Here is a 21222-nt window from a genome sequence, read left to right on the forward strand (position 1 = left end):
AATTTAATATTTTGTTTACAGGTGATGGTATCTGCAGATATTCACAGCATGGATACTCCATCTCCTTTGCCAACACCAGGCTACCTACCGTTATTATCCGAAGCTTCAACCCCACTCACACCCGCTACGCTACATGGAACACCCCATTCTACGTCACCTGTACCGGCTAACAGTCCTAGAATAAGTTTCCGAAGTTTCACTTTACCTTTAGAAATCGATGACAATGAACAAAGTAACGCGAACAAACTGAACAGAACTAGCGTGTCTTCCGATAAATCATCCGACCCTAGTCATAGGTTATCCGTAAACTTAGAAGGGCAGAGTAATGCTAAATCCTGCGAGAGAATAATGACATACGACAAGCACATAGATTTGTACGATGATAAAGAGTCTTCCAAGGCTCAAAAGACTTCGAAGGAGACGAACTTAGTTGTATCGGATGTAGTCGACCAAGAAATGATGCCTTGCGAGAGGCTAATGTCTCATCCTAGCGAGATAGATTCTAGTAAAGTAACGACGTCTATTTGTAAAGATATAGAAAATAGATCGAGCTCGTGTCCCGTTGAAGATAATAAATCTCGTAGCGGAGACACCAGAGATACGTTGGACGTGCGGAAACACGATGTACCGATGAACAAATCGATCGTTTCACAAAACGACGATGCCATGGCTGGAAATTCAAACGCACATAGGAACGAATTACCAGGACTGCCATTATCCAGCGCAACAGATCTCGATTCTCCGATGTCGTGCGAACAAACGATCGAGGATTTGCCTGATTCCGGTTTCGTGATTTGTGATAACTCCGACAAGATATTTACAAACACAGAAACGTCACAGATGATATCCAACACTAACGATTCTGGCGAGTGGGTGATAGTAGAGACAACCGGTTCGATTACGACACCGACGAGCGAATCAAGTAGCTCTAAGGATCCTTTAGAAGGAACTGTGAATAATGCGATTGCAACGGATGCGCCGCAGCTAAGATCGATATCGGAAAATGTTTCCAGAACTTCTTTGGATCTCACTATGGGCTCAACTGTAGATACTGATACGTCTTGCATTGGTGTCAGTGACTTGACTGAAAGTCCCGTTCTTCCTCAGGAATCGGCTGAAATGACATTCGACGTTGCTGATAATAGAGAATTGGAGGAACACGATGTACAAAGAACTTCTAGAGTTTTCGATGATCAAACAAACTTTGGAGTGGTTGATTCTGGGAATAATTTTTCAAATATTGTACATTCGCCTGTACAAGATCAAGACAATGGAAATCAGAAGATACGTACCGTTAGTATGGCAGATATTCATTTAAATCAAAAATCTAATGAAATGGAGCATGAAAACAACGCTTGTTACACGCAATTGGATAACACTAAAGCGTTCAATAGAAATGAGAATTCAGTGAAGGAACAAATTCTCGTAGAGGAAGAAACTTTTGGAAATTCTCAACGATCCTCAAAAAGTCTCGATTTTCAACAACAAGAAATTCGACGTTCCTTGCAGTTACATAAGAAACCACAATTTCAGGCGAGTGATCGTTGTTCGTTCCCCAATCAATCAAAGAAGAGTCAAAATCTTGATCTATCTTTAACTAATGCCGACAACAACAAGCAACGTTGTCAAAATCAAAAATCGGAAAAGTGCCAAAGTTTTGAATATGTTTCGCCAAAGGAATCGAATCAGAACAGTCAACAGCACAAACAATTTTCCTCGCGTGCTGAAGAATCGTTGAAATGCAACAACGTGAAAAACAGCCAATTACAAGAGCACATTGAAGTAGTAATACCATCGGAGAATGCGGCAGAGCCTAGTGAGATAGCTCATCCTCCGGAAGGTGCATCCGAGACAACATCCTTAAACTCATCGTGTACTTTTTCAAATGCATCTTCTCCGGTGGATGATTCTATCGTTCTTCGAGACACAGCTGCTATACTTCAAGAATTAGCATTGCAAAGGTTATCTGGAGGTATTGTGGGAGATTTATCCGTCCCATCGAGGAGAAGATACGAAGCGGAAAGTAACAAGGATCGAAGAAGCTTTGATTCTGAAATCGGTAGGGAAATTGTACGTGAGCGAAAAATGAAGCAAGAATTGGATTCTGCTCGGGGAAAGTCGGAAGAACCACCGGTAAATAATACTCAACACTTGCCACCATGTTTGAGAGCTCGTCACGCGAGGGCGACACGAGCATCGCTCAGTCGATCTTTAGACGAAGCAAAATTCAATAAGATGACGGAGGAAGCATCTCTACCCGTAAAACAGGTTACAGAGGACGCGCAGCACAGTTCTACGCCTAATGTTGGAACAGGTTCGAACGCTACATCGAGCAGTTCCGATAAAACGCATTTAAAGAATCTTGGATTAGATCTTGGCGATCCTCAGTGTAGAGAAAGGATAGAAAAGTACAAAGAAGAAAGGAGGACATTCTTAAGGGATAAATACAGATCGGAAAGCTTTCGAGGAATGTTATCGAAGACGGAAGATGATGGGGAACAAGCACTTTTGGCTAGGTTAAAGCAGAGAGCTTCTAGACCCTCCCTTCATTGATATTAAAGTAATATTTATGGAAATGTTCTGTCAAGTTTTTCCTGCGTTGAATAAATGGCTCTGCAATCGCGTCGCATGATGAACTATGATATATACTATTCCAGTGATCTATTCGTTGTACCGATCATCGCATTTAACCCTTTGTTCTCAACGACGTTCGAATTTTATTGAGGTACGTTTATTTCTTTTTGTTTTTGTTTTATTATTATTATTACTTTTCTTTTATATTCGAATGTTAGATATGAAAACGTGTATTTTTTTCGTTTGAATAATTTCATATGATATAAGAAAAATGGATATCAGTATTTTACGATACTTATCGAAAATGATAGTTAATCGACTTGTATCGAGTAAATCGATTTGAATCGAGCAAATCGATTTCTATCGACTATCGTAATTTTAAATGGAAGACATATTGATTCTAACGTCTAATTTCAAAAAATATACGTACGATTGATTTTTTAAGTGATTAAAAACTTTTTGCTATATTTTTTCTTTTTTTTAAGTATTTAATTAAAATTTCGTTTAATATTTATCTTTCTCTGCGTGTTAGATTAATCGAGTACAAAGGATTAAAGTGTGAAATTTAATAAAGTTAAATTAAAGATGAGTGGTATAACGAAAAAAAGAAAAAGATGGTCTGATGATTGATGCTTTTAGAAAGAAAATCGATGGAGAACGTTCGGTTTTTTATCGCTGTTGTTAACAGAACAGTTCGATGATATAAACTGTATCTTTTAATTTATTATATAAACGATATTATACATAAATATTATTAGATTATTTCTGTTATTGTTACGAGTCGTGTAAGAAATCAATTTTTGTCATTATTGTTATCGTTCCCAAAGATGTCCCATTTTATTAATGCCTTTCGTGCTGTTCTGTTAATCGACCATTAATTTAATCGATATGTACCAGAGTGTATTGGGTTCGTGGACTGATTTGTTGTCGACCCTTTGCACACGAAACTGCATTTTTTAACGTGAGTTGAAGTAAGTATGTAAGCTTGTTTGATAAATTTTACGCAAAGTTAAGTGTTTTCACGTACGAATTTATATATAAATACTCCTCTTGTGATGGTTGAATTAGAAATCTTCGAATAATTATATGTCCGTAACGCGTAGTGCTTTATAAATACATGTTTTCTCATATTTTATTGTCGTCCTGTTTGTTCGAGAATAACGAAAAAAGATGACAAAAAAGAAAAAAATAAAAAAAGACTTAAAAAAAAAAAAGAGAGAAAAAAAACAAGAAAAATGACCAAATTAATGAATTCTATTAATACATATATAAAAGATATTTGAATTATTCGTTCTGTTTCGATTTGAAGTACGGGTGCAAAGGGATTAATATTTTTTAAGTGAAAGCGTATGTGTCTTCGTATCGATTAATGTAATCGAGTTATAAGATATAATCGAAACGCTTCCCTTTTTTTTTATGAATTTCGTTGTTGCTCATTGATCTAAATATTTTTATACGATATATGAAGCGTATTGCATTTTAACGAATGGAAAGTTTGTTCGTTATAATAATCGGAAGTGTGTGTTAACTATCTTAGCATTTTATCACTTCCTTTTTTTTTCTTTTTTTCTTTTTTTTCTTGTTCGAATTTTTCCCCCCTTTAATTAAAATTAATATTGTTAATTTTTTTATTTTATTATTATTTTTTCACTTTTACGTTTTACGTGTTTGTTTTCACGCCAATCGCTTATCACGTGTAAAAGAAATAGCACGTAGTTACAGATTTTATAAAATATGTTACACCCTATTAATGTTATATCGATGTCGAGAATATGAAATTAGAATATTCGTTGATATTCATGTTCAATTTTATGTTAAGAGCTCTGGTACATTTGATGGATTTTTGTTTATAACTTTATTGAAAGTTAACAAAAAATTTTTTCTTTCTATACATACTATACATAAATATACGAAAAGAAAAAAAAATAATTGAAATTATCATATTAAATTAAGTATTCTATGCACACGTTGATATATTTTCTCTTTTTTGCCATGGACTGGTCCATGGCTTTGTAACACCTCTTTTGTATATTCTTGATTATTTAATCAATACATGTAATATATTAATTTATACTTTTTAGTTTGTGCATTCAATGTAAAGAAGAGCCTAACTTGAAATCAAGATTACTAGAGGACCGAATATTTTTTAAGGATAACATTGAAAAATTTTATCTCTTAATCACTTATAGGAAAGTATAATTTATTAAATTGATAGAGTTTTATAAATTGCATTACGTACAATATCCTTTAATTTATATTTCCTTTTGCATTTACTTCTTTTTTTTTTTTCTTTCATTTTTTTCATCATAATTTTTACCATTTTTTTTAGGAATTGCCGTTCTTGCAAATGATGATCTATTATGGATTACTTTTTATTCTCAGTGTTCGCATTTATCTTTGATTACCAGTTTTATCATATTTTTCTTCTCTCGAATAACTTGTATTATTACTATAATTCACTATTTAAGAATTTACCACTCATTAAGATCCATTTACAAGCTGAAAAGTATCCAGTCATATCGTAGACCGGATACAGAAACGTTGGAAGATCGTTAAGTCTTTTTTCTGAAGTCACACGATCATGGTTCCCTCTTTTTCCAACAAATAAGTATAATCCAAACGCCAGAATAAATTGTCTCTCTTAGACATTATGATAATAATTTATAATAATTCATCCAGCATCATCGTCGTAAATCAAATGAACTTAGTAATAAATCTATAGAAGTCACAAGTCATCTTTTTAATATTTCGATCTTTGCCCGAATCTCGGGGAATCATCAATTTGTGATCCTGAAAATGCTCAAAAAAGAGAAAAGAAAATATTCATTAGCAAAAGAACGTTCAAATATGGATATCGACAGAACCTTTTTTAATATAATTAACATTGCACGCGTAATACGCGTTGTGTTCCAAGATAAATCGACCCTCATGCGACCCGAATATTTTGTGTATTTTTTTATGCTACATGTAAAGTAGTATAAAACGATGTAACACGATTTTTTTGTAAAGCAAACGACAAACCAAGCGACGACCAAGCACACGTACTCGAAATCATCGAGATACATACTTAAATCCATTAGTTAACGATTTGTATTTGAATGTTTATGAAAAAAGAAAAAGAGAAAAAAAAAAGAAGAAAAAAGAAAGATTAATACTATTTAAGAAGAAAATTTAAAAAGTACTTGTGAAAGGATGAAGGATATTTTTTTCTTGTTTATTTTTTTTTTTAAATTGTTATTTTTTATTAGATTTTTTTTTATTAGATATTACGATAATTATGGCTATGACGAGTGAGAGCAAGATGTGTAACGAGAAAATAGGACGTCGATAGGACGCGTTTAGGTAACGCGACGGAATTTTCGAATTAATAAAAGTTAGCGATCGAGTAGCAGTGATAATAATTGGAATAGTGATTATTCCTCGTCAAATCCAATCTTTTTTGCTACAATTTTTCCTGTTTGATGTACACGTGACTCGCGTGGTAAACTTGTTAAAGCGTTCACGAACTATTAAAAAACCTATACGAAGTATAAACATTTCTATAGCGTGTGTTGAGAAAGACTGTAACAATTTGCATTTAAACATTGCAAATTGTTCCAGTAGTATCGTTATATTTTTTGCATTTCTATTTTTGAATCGTGATAAATTTTTAAACGAGCATTGATCATTCGAAAGGTTAAAAATTATTTCTTGAATATTTCAATTGAAGTTTCGTTGTTTCTAAATTTGAATTTCTTTTTAATATTTAATTATTGAAAATTTAACGTTATTAATTTGTTTGAGTGATTGACTTGTTTGATTGAAGTTAAATATTAGATGAAGAAATGAAATAAAACTAAGAGTAAAGTCGATATAATTATCAAAGATTCGAATATTCAGTGCTCGATTTTTTATTTAATTGTCACTGTTTAATTGTTTTTTTTATTAATTTTTATCGAAAACAAGAAGAAAAGGAAAAAGTCGTGAACGCGTAAATTTCATAAAAAATATGCATGCACAAGTAGCTTGTCCCAATGAGAAAATAAGAAGAAATTTATTTAGAAATTAAAAAAAAGAAGTATTTAAAGTGAACTTTAATAGCTGCTTCCCTGGGTACCAAGTGTAATAGGAAAGGCCTAGTTAGCGATATTTAAAATAATGCCTAAAATAATAAAAAAAAAAAAAAGGAAGAAAACTCGAGGATCATCTATTTACGAGTATACTTCTGCACAATGTAATGCGCAATAACGATACATCCGTAGGATGTATATTTTTAATAATTTGAGATTCTTGCGGTTATACCGGATATATAATAGATATTATATAGTCGTAGGATTCTGAGAATGAAAGAGAGAAAAGGTACGCCTATTAGAAATTAATATTTCTTATGAGAAATGACGCAAAGATAATTCATAGTCGCAGAAAGAAAGGCTAATAGTAATCTTGTTTTTGAGCGTCAAATACCCACCGTTTGTCAACTTGGACACTATTATTCTGTTTCCCACTCTTTCGATTTCTTCTTCTTTCTTATTTCTTAGTTGTATTTCTCGTCGTATGACTGTTTTGTTATTAAACGATACTACTGTTTTTTGCCTACTACGATTATAATTATAATATATGGAAAATTATATGTAACAAATATAAATACTATAAATATTGGAGAAATCATATATCATTCTTATATTTCCTTTTAACCTATTTTAACACCGTTCAAATTTTAACTGTTTTCAAATGAAATCGTTTCATCTTTTAATTCTAGTAGTAAAAAAATACGGTGTATTTTATCATTGAAATATTTAATTTACGATACGACGATAATTGTTTCGATATTGTTGTTTCCCTAAAACAATATATCGAAATATTCATTATTCCATCTTTGATCGCATGTATTTCGATTGCAAATTGAATTAATTATCGAGAATTTTGCTAGGGGGCGGAGCGAGCGTCTGTCACTCGTTGCGCACCGATTGTTCTTTTATCATACCTACGCGCATATAGTTATAACGAAAATCCCGCCAATTTGACGGACTCGTGATCGCGTCGTATTATATCAATCCGGTGTGAATCACTTTAAACCCGAAAGAGACCTTTGGTCTTTAGTTCTTTATCGTATCCTTGTCGATCTATTCAGCGACTACTCGATATTCGTCTCGTGATACGAGTTGGGATAGTGTATCGTCAATTTAATAAGGCATCCGGAGCACCGCGTCACATTGTCATCTCGAATAAACTTCTTTCAAGCCGGTCTAACCTCTTAAAACGGTAAAGGACCTTTGGTCTTTACTTCTTTAAACGCGGTGATAGAGTGGTTGAAAGGTGAGGACCACTTGAACGGTGCCGGAAGAGACGCGAGGACGTACAGAAGGGGTTGGCTGGGCTGCCTTTATGCCGTAACAACGAGGGCCCACTCCAGAGGGCAGGAAGCACAAAGGTGAGGGCGACTCCGTGACTATCGCTGAATCTTCCACGGTAATTATTTTTAAACACGTCCTGGAGATACGAATCTTTAGTGGTTCTAGCACCGAACGGCCGAGTAAACTTCTCGCATCTCGCATGGCCTAACTAAATAACCGGACTAATTAGACCGTAGCCGTGTTTTCTAGCACGTTGTGTTGTATCACGTTGATAATTATTTTTTCTTTCGTTTCTTTTGGACAAGAACTCGTTGTCACTCATTCGACTCGCGTTTTCTATTCGTGTATCGTTAAAGTTTGCTATATTTAATTATGATAAATGAAATTTTATATTTCGAAGAAATATCTTCAAAAGACGTTTAAACTCTAAACTATTAAATTTAAGGTTAAGTTATACTTGATATACTTGTTATTTCGATAATTGACTTATTGAAAATTCATAATCATTTTTCTATAGGTTTTGTAATTTTGATAAATAGAAAACTTTTTTTGTAAAAAACTTGAAAATCTATCTAAATCTATTGATTAAAAATTTGAAAAAAATTCATGTATATTCGTATTTTTTAAAAATTTAAATTGTAAATTATATTTTTATCTCGATATCTCAGCAGGATCAATTAATCTCATAATTCAGAAAATTCAGTGAAATATCAATAATATATAATTGTTCGATCCCGTCGATGCCTGTTTCCTTTACTCGCTTCAAATCTTTTCTTCGTTCATCTTTCTCTGTCGATCTTCCGATCATCAAGCTTTCTCTATCCTGTTGCCGGCTCCCCAGCAGTACGCTTTTATAGTGTAGCAAATCGAATCAGAACGCCCCCACAGGGTCGTCAACAATATTATTTGTTAGCGGAAGTGCCGTAGTAACTGGAGGTTGAAATGAGGCCAGATTGCCCAGGGTGATCAAGTTAAACGGCACGTGGACAGTAATGCTGTTCTCTCCACCACGAATATCCTTCTCTCGTAGATCCTTTCTCCTGTTCTCGAGATTTCAACGGGTATATATCCTATATTTAATTCCTTTCTCTGCGAAGCTTCGCTACAAGAATAAACATTTTTATAAATACCTATATTAAACAATTTTTTTTTTTCATTGAAATGGGAATAGAAATTTTTTTGTTAAATAAAAAAATAACCTTATAATATTGTGATATTCATTACACGAATTGGCATTACCGCGACTTAAGGAATCGTAAGATTCATGATTCCAAAGTGATCTAAATTCGGGATAAAAGTTATTATTAAGTGGTTATATAAATCAAGGATCATCATGATTCGTAAAATGTAAATCTAAACGTTTATCACAGTGTTCAAAATACTCGATGTATAAATTATTCAAAGTTAAAAGAATTCTAGAATTCATAACCTCGATGTCACATAACCTATCTCAGGAATCGTTCAAACATTGAAAGTTCATTAATTATGTTTCGTGATGTTTGTGAAAAATCTTATTAATTTCGCTATAAAACAATTAGTTTTATAATCCAAAGTTAAAAATAAAATCATCAAAAAAGATATTCACGTTTTCAACATAAGAAAACAATGTATTGCAATTATTGAAAGCGAATATCAAAATACAAAAATCCCTCTCTCTCTCTCTCTCTCTCTCTCGAATCGTGATGCAAGGGAAACAAGGAGCAGACAATGGTATAACGTTTTAGATCAGAGACGAAATGTCAAGGTAAAGAGCAGTAAAGAGGCTCAAGCGCATCGTGTTCGATGAACAGCACGCAACCGTTAGCCTAACAAGCTGTCAAGACGTCGCCGCGTGTCAATCCAATAGCCTGTACGAACCCTTGGAATAAATCTACTGGGAGTCTGCTTCCATCCCCTTTCTCTATCCCCGCAGCGACCAGAACCACCATTTCCTCTAAACCACTGCTTGTAAACTTTTAGCCCTGTGAATGCTTTAACTTCTCTGATTGCGCTTCTCTTGTATTTCGAATCGATAATTGGTTAAATTTCAAAGATATTGTTCATAAAATTACTAAAACGCATCATTCGTGATTTATTTAATTTTTAAATTGAAAATATTTGAAAAGAGAAAAAGAGAGAGATTTATTTTTGAAAATAATCGATCGAATTATATTTGATCGAATTTTTAATATTCTTTTGTTGATTGTTCTACGATACCATCGGTTATAAATCCTTTTATTAATCCCGTGTGGAATCTTTCATAGATCTTATCCGCTTGTGCCAAAGTAATTTGATTTCCTCGAATTATGGTGTGCGTATGGGGTACCGTACGTTGCACGTACGATAATCTTCTCCTCTTTGATCTACCTATGACGTACTGTTCCAGATTAAACACTTTGTAATCCGTAATGCACTCAATTTAGTGTACGATCTAAGTTTGTTACTCGCGCGTAATTAATATAAATTTTCTCTCGTGTGATTTTGCACAAATATTCCCTCTCAAAAATTTAATTAAACGCAACTGTTTCCATGTAATAATATTTTGTTAATTGATTCTAAATATCGATCAATGTTGAATCGTATAAAATTACATGGAAATCGAACGAGTACGTCCACTTTTAAATAACAATTCTTTTTCTGTATCTCTTTTCGATGGATGACAAACAAGCATTTATCAATTTCATTTTACCTCTAGAAGGACACGCTTAAACCTTTGATCTTAACCCTCCACTGAGCAGCATTCTGCACCTTATGCACTCTAATTACATACATATGTAATAAATTCCTAAAAATATTTTTTGTTACGCAATAATAATAGTTTGTACAATAATAGAATAATTGTAGATGAAAGCGAGATATAGCTCGGTTCCTAAGATGTCGGGGAAAATTACAGAGCTCTGTTATAAATCCAGTTATCGAGTGTAGCGGTTCAGTCGACCTTTGAACGGCGTGCGAGTAACACGTTTTGAAATTCAGTTCGGCAAAATTGCGCGATTTTCTCATCAGCATCTCGACCGCGTGAAATCGGATTAACGTTAAACGAACTCTCTTCGTTACATCGTTCACGTTACGATATATCAGTTTGTAATGAGAGACATGTTAAAAATCGAAGAAACATCGAATCACTATATTTTATTTTATTTCAGAAACGTTAAAACGTCTTAATTTTTCGGTAAAAAAAGAAACGATAGAAATTATCCATACCATTCGTTCAAACTCGTAATCCCACCGATAAACAACCCCCAAAAACAATCTAATCCTAAATCACCCTTCCACGATCCAAGCATCGGACGAATCAAGCATAAATTAAACCTCGATTAATACACTCGACACCCTTGTTACACCTGCATCTAGCTCAACCCTCGACACAATTAAAAATTAATATGGAACAACAGCTACAAGAACAATATCTCAATCGTACACGAACGTTACGAAAACAATGAAGACAGAGAAAAAGAGAAAAAGACAGAGAAGCGATAAGAGAGCGCGAACAATAGAGATACAGGTAGCAGCAGGCTATTCCAACCTCGTGGCTCGCGGACTGCAGCATCCTGTGCTGCGCATATCGGTGCCGAACCCCTATGAAGGAAAATAATGAAAGTAATGGGGAACCCGCCCACTGCATTTAGTACGCGCAGCTACCAACCCTCCCCCTCCCTCTTTAACCCCTCATCGCGGCCACCCTGTCCACGGCCCCAACGGGGTTCCCCTCTGTACTTGCCGCCTTGTTCATTCTCATCCATCCTAGGCCCTCCCCATTGTCTATTGTACCTGCCATTTCATTGTCCTTTATTTCATTATTTTTGCCGCATTCCAGTCTCCCTTTTGCAGGGGAGGCGAATCCCCCTCCTTTATTTACGGCCCCCGTAACAACAGACGTCTTAACGGAATTTAAACGTCGCAAATGGCATCCCGCGATCTCGTTATTCTTTCTCCAGCTCCTACTCTCTATCTTGAGACCAGGGTATATTTTTGGGATTCAAAAGAAGATGTTTTGCTTTATATATTTTCGAGACAAGGTATTCCGTACAGGGCAACAAAGTTTCGAAGAATTGGATAGCGGGCGAATTTGATGGAAAGTTAATCTTTCACGGACGATAGCGTCTCCTTGAGCGAAAACACGGCGGTGATCCCATCCGTATTTGAGAATGTGCACCGTGATTTTGCCACGGTAACGTGATTATAGGCCCCCTGTCTCTCTCTCTCTCTCCCTCTCCTTTCCCTTCTCACCCTCCACGGATGTGTGTGCGTGCGCGCGTCCGTTGGACCGTCCTTTTCATCCACCCCCACGAATCTCCACGGCGCCACAAGGGGATGAGAACGCCGACACCTCCACCCTCTCTCTATACACGACTCCTGAACCGAGGGAGAAAGAGAGAAGGAGAGGGAGAGGGAGAGAGGAAGCGTGGAGTAGCTACGCCGGGCTCTGATCCCTCGCAATTACTTCCCATTATCCGGGTATTAGGATTCACCCCAACTGGGAGCACGACGTGTTCCACAGACTCCGCCTATGCCTTCGTGCTCGACCGGAAACGCTCTCAGGCCTCTGTCAGCTCGCGATATCCCCCTTTCTTCCAGATCTCTCTAACGTTTCGGCAACAGGTAGCAAAAGACGTTAGGCTCGCTCGTCCTTCTCGATATCGATCCCTCGATCCTGCAAATTTTCTACTTTCTTCTTCCTTTCTCTCCCTCTCTTTTGGCTGGAGGATGTTCTCTCTTCTCTCGTTTTCCTTTTTTCCAGCTTCTCACGAATTTGTCCGGGATGGATGGATTGGGATAATTTGAAAAAGAAAAGAGAAAAATGAAGTCCTTTACGAGGAAGGGGGGATGATTCACGGTTTAATTCGAATTAAGCGGGGATTAATTGGTTCTTTGGCTGTTTGGTGGAGCGCGTTAAGCCTCGAAAATGTCAGGGTGTCAATTAGCGGAATGATAATGTTGCAGGAAAGGCGGCCTCGTCATTCTTGACCCGCGACAAGTAAATGTCACTCGTGATACGTACTCTCTCGTGAAACGATCTAATCGTAAAACTTTTAATCACGACCGATACTCTTGATAATAGATAAGAAGATATAATTCGATTCTGGAAAACTGAAATATATATATATATATGTTTGTATTATTTGAAAGTGAAATGCGTTGAGAGTTATTCTAAAAAAGTTATATCTTTTTATAAAGTATGTGTAAGATTATTTATTAGAAATTTTACTCTCAACACCGCGTCCCATTAACGAAATATAACAAATTTGAAATTTTTACTCCACTATTTTAAACATAAAGAATACTTGTTTAAAAGTTGGGGGAAGGGAAGAAGTCATACAATCTGGTCGTACATTATGACATTTTAATCCCAACTTGAAGCTAACTTTCTACTTCGCTATAAAAAGTAACTCGAAAACAGACTAGTTTTATTACGGCATCTCGCTATAAAAAGTGTCGCAAGAGATCGACTAGACTCTAAATCACTAGAGAGTCATTTACAAGTCGTTTACACTTTCTACATCGTCTCGCCTTTCGAGTTCTTATCCTTTTTCTTTCTTTCTCTTCTTTCTACCAACTTTTCTTTACTCTTACACAGCTTCACACTTGTACATTACGCGATCACGAACGTTCTTTATCCAAATCTTGCCTCATCGATCTTGCTTCCTCGTCCCTCGTCGATCGAAGATTTCTCGAAAGAAGAAACGTTTCTCCTCTTATAATCCTATCTTATTAAACATAGAGCTCACTATGAAGTGTCATTTCGTTTTACGGATAATTCTCCACAGTTTTATTACGTCCTTCAACTTGGTTCGTCTCACAAATTTACATCTCTCGAAACGAATGGGAAATAAATAAATGGACGAATAAATAAAGAAAATAATTCTTACGAAAACGAAATTTACAAAGAGAGTCAAACCGCACCGTTTCCACGTCGAATTGCACTATTTCTCGTAATAATAAACACAGACTTCTCGTTTAAAAATTTCGTTTAAAAACAGCGATTGCACAACGAACAAGGACGAATCCGATCAACTAGATAAGATTCGCATAGTCATAACACTCTCGAGTCTCTTCTCGAATCTTCCATTTCCTGTGCGACATCGTCATCGTCATCATCATCATCTTTCCGCCGTTTCGTTTCAGCGATGTTGAGCACGTTGAATGGGCTGTTGGGGTTGGTGAGACAAAGTGACGGAATGGCGGTAAGTGATCTGATGAAAACCGGTCGGTGAACCGGTGGTGCGTCTGGAAACGTGGATGTTGGTCGTTCGCGTAGGTGATGGCGTCTCGTCGCCCAGCACATCGATTTCGTCGTCGTCCGAATCTACTGGCGCGTCACTGCTCGCCCGTGACTCCCGCCCGCCGCTCAGAGAGAAATCCACCGGCCGTTCTGCAACAACAATTTTGAGAACGAAAACGAGATCGTTATTTGATAATCGTATCCTTCTTCGAGCACTTCCTTTTCGAAGAGAACGAACCGAAAAATGTGTTAATCGCGTTTTTGAATTTATCATCGGACCGTTTAGTCCGCAAACGAGGGATATGGAAGAAAATAAGAATTTGAAGCAACGATGTTGCATCGAGCCACGTGTAAAATACAGTTCGAAAATTTTATCACAGAATGTTTGAGAGAGTTCTACTCGAAATTGTAAATTCTCCCCCCCTCCTCCTTGTAGAATTTACTAGTTCCAAAGCCTAAACTTTAAATTAAATTTCCCATAGTAAAATTATGTAGTATAAAATGCGTGTAAAACGACGAATTCCACGGAATCACTATTAAAATACATTCTAACTCGTTTCTAATTTAAGCAACAATTCCAGTCTCGTTCGATCCCAAGTCGAGCAACAACTCCTTAAAGAAACAAAAAAAAAAAAAGAAACTTGGAGAAGAAAATTTTCTTTCGAAACTCTAATTCTTATCTTATCGGTGGTCAGAAGATGGAGCGATCAAATTGGGTCAGATATGTGGGTGTACACAAGTGAAGTCCTCCGTGTAATGGCGGGCAATGGCGAATGTAGGTCTGGCCAAGCACTTAGCCGATAATTGACTAATTTTCTCGAAGACCGAGAATCGAGAAGACAAGAGGTAAGAAAACGGAGGCCGTAAGACGTGACGGAGAAACACACGGCGCACGAATAAGAGGGAGAGAGGAGGAGGAGGAGGAGGAGGAGACACGAGGAGGGATGTCGTAACTCTGCTTCCTTAGACCTTCGTGTCTCTAGACGACGAGGCGGTCTCATCTTCTGCGCTAGCTTTCCACCCCTCGCGACCCCCTCCTCCTCGCTGCCAAGGAGACGTCTACTAACTTCGTTAGCCCTTCCTATCGAACGAAGCCATCTTGGCTACTGAGACCAGCAACTTGGCGAAGGTTATGAGCAGATGCGGTCCAACTTGCGTGTAGAGGGGGGAGTTTGATTCCTATTCCGATTATTATTATTATTTGCCAGAAAAAAAAAGGAAGAAGATTGTTAAGAGGAAAATATAATACTTTTTTCCTATCGTTTCGTCAACTTGCAGGAGCGAATTGGAATTCAAAGTTTTATTACGAGTTTCTATTACTAGAGATATATATAGTATTTACAGAGTAGTGATTAATCGTCTATTTTTATATACGAAGTATTTTTTGGACGAGAGAGGGTATTAGAGAGGAGAGCAATATACGTATTTTCGTCCGCGAACGCGAACGTTACAGGTTTAAATCGATTCATGGGAGCGATCCGATTTAATTATTCCCAGATCGCGGCATTTACTACATTATAACAGCGCCGATCGTGCGCCATTGTGTGTTCACAAAGCGGTACAGTTATCGGGAATTATTACTCGATCTACTATTTGAACGATGCTGTTGTTCCGTCTTGCGCGTTGTTTACCGCAATCGCGATTCTCGCGAGAATAAATTATGCATAGTTGCACGAGTGCAAACAGTTTTTTTTTTCGCATGCAAATCAATCTTTTTTATCCTTTTCAATAAATTCGAAATCAATATTCCAACGAGTATATAGATCCGGTTTTTCCTCGGCTCTTCGCGTTTCGATAGATTTTCCTCTTGTGGCTCGATTCGAATCGAATTCGTTTCGAGTATTTTTTTAAAATTATCCGAGCACGATATTTCTTTCTTTTTCCTCGATCGAAGGAGAACGCGAAAATGATATAATCGCGAAAGAAAGTTGTAACGAAGGGAAATGTTTAAACGAGGGGGGAGGGGCACGGAATTAGCGTGGAGGATCGTGCAGTAAAAAGCGATCATTATCCATCCGACGTTAGTTAATCATTATAGTTACTGCGACCTCGGTCACGGTATGGTTAGTTAACTAAAGTTGCGTAATTTATTGCCAGCCGAATTTTGGTTGCATTATATGGTCCATTAGCATGGATAACAGGGAACTATTTGACGTACACGGAAATTCCGACGCGCTGGCCCGCGCTCGAATGCAAATTGATAATCACAATTACGAAGTTTATACTAATAACGATTTAATTGCGATACACAAGCCACGATCTACTTTCAGCCGCGATTATTATTATTTTTCCTTGCTCTACGTCACGAACCGAGTTCGGGGCCAATTATACGCCGCGAAATCGCTGACGATAATTCTTTCCAGAGACGGATAATTTTCCCCTCCCCTCTCTCTCTCTCCTGTCTGTACGAAAATTTTATACCCATTGAAATTTATTTTTCAACAGATCTCGGGATAGGGAATGTCTACTCCGGAAAACTACTCGTTTAAAGGATCTTTCATCGAACTTTTAAATAAATCACGAAGAATTGTACTTGTAATATATATTTTCGATAATGGATCTTTTTTCAGGAGGGGATTTTTTCTTCTTCTTTCTTTTTCGTTGCAGAATTACGTTAAATATGATTAATGAGCAACTGATTATGTAGGACACATCGTGTTGTTAATCCGAGCTAATTGATGCGAAGCAACGCGAGAGCAGCAGCAGGCGGCGCGTGTTTATCGAAAAGTCGATGCATGTGTTTAGCGGTAATTACGCATTGTTAGGCGGATACGAAATTGCATAGGTTCTCCTCCAATTGCAATTAAACGCTTGCATTAGCTACGTGATGCGATGAAAATTTTAAGCGTTCATCCAGTTGATAATAAGTAGCTAACTTTCCATTTTATCAGATATAACTTTCGCCTAACGTCGCCGTTCCCGAAAATCGCGAACAATTTCCAAATCTTTCCTACATTCATTAATTATCCCCGATCGAAAAAGGAAGGACAGTTTATTTATTCGCCCTTCGAATCTTAAATGGAAAAAAAGAATAACTCCTCGTGGATTTTATTGGAAAGAGTAACTTTTCTAAAGGAGTGTATACATGTACAATATATATATATATATGTAAATATACGATGGCTTACCGGCGGGTGACGTAACAGAAACTGATTGGCCGGTGCACTGCTGATTGGAATTCTGATTTCCATTGCTTCCCGCGCTGGTGTTCAATTTCCTCAATTGTTTCTTATGCTTCATCCGCCTGTTTTGAAACCACGTTTTCACTTGGGTCTCCGATAGGTGAAGAGCAGCCGCTAGCTCGACCCTTTCCGGCGTGCTCAGATACCTCTGCACCTCGAATCTAGCTTCCAAACCCGCTAATTGTTGGTCGCTGAACACCTAAATACGATGCAAACAATCCCTCTAATCCATCATGCGTTTTACCCCTTCCTCATTTTCAGGCTTAACAATTTTCAGCGGAACTGAAACGAGCGACTACCACTCGAAATTTTTTCTCGACAGAAAATTAAACTAAAGTTGGACGATAAAATGGACGAAATTTTGGATACGTTTCACGCGTAAAGGGGTGAGATACGTACGAAATTAAAATTAACCTCGTAATATGTTAGAATGACTTTTCAAAAAGCTCGTCTGTTTTGAAAAAAATTCTAGCCTCACTCACTGTTCTTGCCTTTCGTCGGCGGCAGTGCTTCAAGGCCGCGAGTTCAGTAACTCCCGGCACCACTCCAACCCCCATTGCGGTGTTACCGAAAAGCGGGCCGAGGAAGAAAGTGGCCGTGGGTGGTGCGGAAGGGTAACCGGGCAACAAACTGGCGAATTGTTGGTATTGTTGATGCTGCACCCCGTGGGCGGACGCGAGGTGTTGGTGGTGAAGCTGGTGATGGGAATGCGGGGGCGCCGTGCCACGGCTCAAAATGTCTTCGATCAAAAACGAGGTTCTGCTCGCTGATGTCCCGTTCTGACCTGGCTGGGCCTGCTGTTGCTGGCAAGTCGACTGCATCTTTCTCTCTTGCGAAAATACCTTATTTTCGACCCTTCGAAATTGCGTTCGAGCACCCTTACATAGTTCTCGCGACCGATCTTCCTCCCAACTCGGCTCTGCCTGGATGGACGATCCTTCAAAATTTCTCACCAACCAAATCCCCTTTCGATTCTTCTCGCTTCATCCTCGCTCCTTGGAATCCTCCATCTCCGACAAACTTTCAATTTCCCTCGATCTACGTATCTTCTTATATAAGTCTCTGCCACCACCGATTATTTACCTCTCTCACGATTATTCTTATTCTTCGCGAGTAAATGTTGACGAAACAGAAGCACACACCACATCCGCGCGACACGACTCTTCTCACTTCGCCTCGCTTCCCGCGACGAGCCCGCGTGATCTCGAAGATCGATCTTTCCCGACGCCTGTTCCTCCCTCCCCCACCCCCTTCCCCTTCCGAAATTTCCAAAATCACAATTTCCTTCGCACGTATTCGCACGTATTTTCCAAAGGTCCACACGAAATTCCAAGGAGACGCGCCTCCTCTCCCCCTTTTTTCCCGGAGCTGGAATTTTGGCGGAATCCTCGGGCGAGGTGGCTGGCGAAGGAGGTGAGAGGGAAGGGAGAAAGAGGAGAGAAAGAAGGAAGGAAGGAAGGAAGGAAGGAAGGAAGGAAGGAAGGAAGGAAAGAAAGAAAATTGTAATTGAATTGAAAAAGGTAGTCCGCCAATCTGCGGGAAAGAAAAGTGGTCTCGCTGAGGTAGGCACGATAGGTAGGTAGGCAGGCACGACGGAGCGTCGCCTCGTCTCGACGTGGACGTTTAGGGAGTATCGGTGCGCGATTCAAGGCGATTCAACTTGCCTCACCCCCCTCCGCGATCATCTCCACCCTCAGCCGCTCTAACTGGCCAAGATAAGTAAAGCTCGGAAGCGGATATCGCGAGGGGGTAGGCGGGCAGGGGTTGGAGGCGACATCCAGGCATTGGTCGGCGTCGCGGCGCCTGTCGTCGCAACGGTTGGCCCCGCGGCGCACGCGGGGCGGTACCAGCGGCGCCGTTTCCATGGATACGGGCTCTCCTAGGCCAGCGCCGCTCTATCTCTCACCCTTGCAACCCCGGAGCAACCCGGATCTGAAAGGGAAAGGGTGGAGGGTCGAGGAGGAGGAGGAGGAGGAAGGTGAGGTGCTCTCTGTATTCGTGGTTCCCCGTGTCGTTGTGCATTCACATCGACTGCGCGATGACGGTGTTCACGCGTGTACCTTTGAGGTAACTTTACCTACCGCTTAAATTGTATTTCTTTCGCCTTTATCTTTCTTTCTTTTTATTCTTATTCTTTCTTCCTCCTCTTCTTCTTCTTTTTCTAACGTTTCCGATCGTCTTTTTCTTTCTCTTCGATTACGTATATTATCGCGTTCGTGTCGAGTGAAAATTCGAGATTGAGACGATCAAAGTCGAATAATCGTTTGTGAGAATTTCGAATGAGATGCAATATAAATGGGGAAATGGAAATATACGATAGATGGTTTATGAATCGTGCGAACGACGAGTTTTTCTCTCTCTCTCTCTCAAATTCGTGTTTAATGTTTTATTTTTCCAAGACCCCGTAGGAGGCCTTTTTCGCGGAAAACTAATAATTTTTTCTATTAAAAAGTTTCTCCGAATGAAAAGGGAGAAAAGAGAGAGGGCATTTTTCATTTGTCCACTGTTTGCCGCGTTTCATCACGCTTTTCCTCTCCTCTTTCCTCCTTTCTTTTCTTTCTTTTTTCTCTTCTTCTTCTTCTATATCCTAAGTATTGATCCTCCATCTGCATTGAAGCATATAAAGGCTTTTTTCACGAGTCAATACGTCTGTATTGAGTCTCGAAAGTATGGAGGATGCGTATCAGGAGGAGGGGGTGTCAAATTAGATTTACTCGTTGGACGATGTGCACCATGTATACACACTTGGAATGCGCGTCCAAAATAAATGGCCTCTCTCTCTATATCTCCTCCTCCGCGTATCATCCTCCGTATCTCGCAGCACTACTCTAGGAGCACCTCTCGATCGATCGAGTTATTATAGCATTACGTCGTAATGCGATTTTTCCATTCAAACGTAACCGCTAATTGCTCAACCGAAATAGATACGAATTTCTGCACATTTCCTCCTCCTTTTTACGCCCGATAAATAAATCTAAACGATCCTTTCCTGCTCCTCGACACCTTCCCTCCCCCAATTATCAAAAAGTTACACGTCTCCACCTCCCTTATAATTTGAAAACAAACCTCCCCTCTCCCCATCTTCCTCCGCTCGACTCGACGAATTACCCAATTCGGTTATGTTATTTCCGCAACAGTGTTTGTTTTATTATTATTATTATTATTATTATTATATCAATCCATCCTGGAACATTTGCCAAACTTCCTTCCTTTCCCGCCCGACCTGTTTGGCAAAACGTTCGCGTAACGACGTCGACAATCGTCCGTAAAACCCCGCATTTCTCTCCTCCCCCCGATATATCCTCTCTATTTTAGGCGGCGACGGAAGGGGAAGCGGCGCGTGCCGGCATTTAGACGGGGGGAGGGGTTGCTTCCGCGATTATTGGGTAAATTAACATCCCGGTAATTGTGTTACAGGCGAGTGTCCATTCAACCGTCCCGTCGATCCCTCGCAACACTCGCCTCCTCGACAACTCCCTTCTCCTCCCCCTCCCTCCTCGGCGTTGAAGCCAGAAATCCAAGCTTCGACCTGGCTTGTCGAAACCGAGGCCGCGCGTGCACCGGAAACCGCGTTCTCTAAACCGATCCTCCGGGGACTTGTTAGAGCGAAAAATGAGCCCGGCTCGAGGGATCGTTCGGACGATGATCGGATCTATCTGGATCTATCGTTTGCTCGTCGTCGTTGAGAGATTTTTTTTCGGGGAGGTGGATACGTATTTTTCCTTCCCTCGTAGATGAATTGGAAGGGATTATTACGGGAATTAAAAATATGGAAACACGATATTTTTGTATTGGGTTAAGTTTTTATGGGTTAAGTTGTATATATCTTGTTTTGTACGAGGAATTCTTTGTGTATCGAGGAGGAAGTTGTTAATCGATCTACGATTTGTATGCTGATCAGGTTTTTTCCTTCGTTCTTGAGAACAGGTTT

General features: G+C 38.8%; 2 protein-coding genes across 17 annotated transcripts in view; one reads left to right on the plus strand and one right to left on the minus strand.

Annotated features, from left to right (window-relative positions):
• Positions 1-7223, plus strand: part of LOC107998917 (rho GTPase-activating protein 32) — a 29182-nt gene extending 21959 nt beyond the window's left edge. For 14 of the 16 annotated variants that reach the window (XM_062082874.1, XM_062082877.1, XM_062082881.1 and 11 more), the window contains one exon: positions 22-7223. In XM_062082874.1, coding sequence (XP_061938858.1) covers positions 22-2553 — 2532 coding nt within the window. In that variant the 3' untranslated portion in view covers positions 2554-7223. The remainder of the gene's footprint in view (positions 1-21) is intronic. The other 2 variants (XR_003697938.2, XR_009832168.1) reach the window with 1 other exon arrangement.
• Positions 7224-13216: 5993 nt separating this feature from the next.
• Positions 13217-21145, minus strand: LOC107999009 (brain-specific homeobox protein homolog). The gene is made up of 3 exons (XM_017058636.3): positions 17774-21145; positions 17238-17490; positions 13217-14259 (listed from the first exon to the last, which is right to left on the minus strand). Exons 1-3 carry the CDS (start codon positions 18110-18112, stop codon positions 14009-14011), a joined length of 843 nt encoding a protein of 280 aa, XP_016914125.1. The 5' UTR covers positions 18113-21145; the 3' UTR covers positions 13217-14008.
• Positions 21146-21222: the final 77 nt, after the last annotated feature.

This window comes from Apis cerana, linkage group LG12 (genome assembly GCF_029169275.1).
Source record: "Apis cerana isolate GH-2021 linkage group LG12, AcerK_1.0, whole genome shotgun sequence".
Classification (NCBI taxonomy): Eukaryota; Metazoa; Arthropoda; class Insecta; order Hymenoptera; family Apidae; genus Apis; species Apis cerana.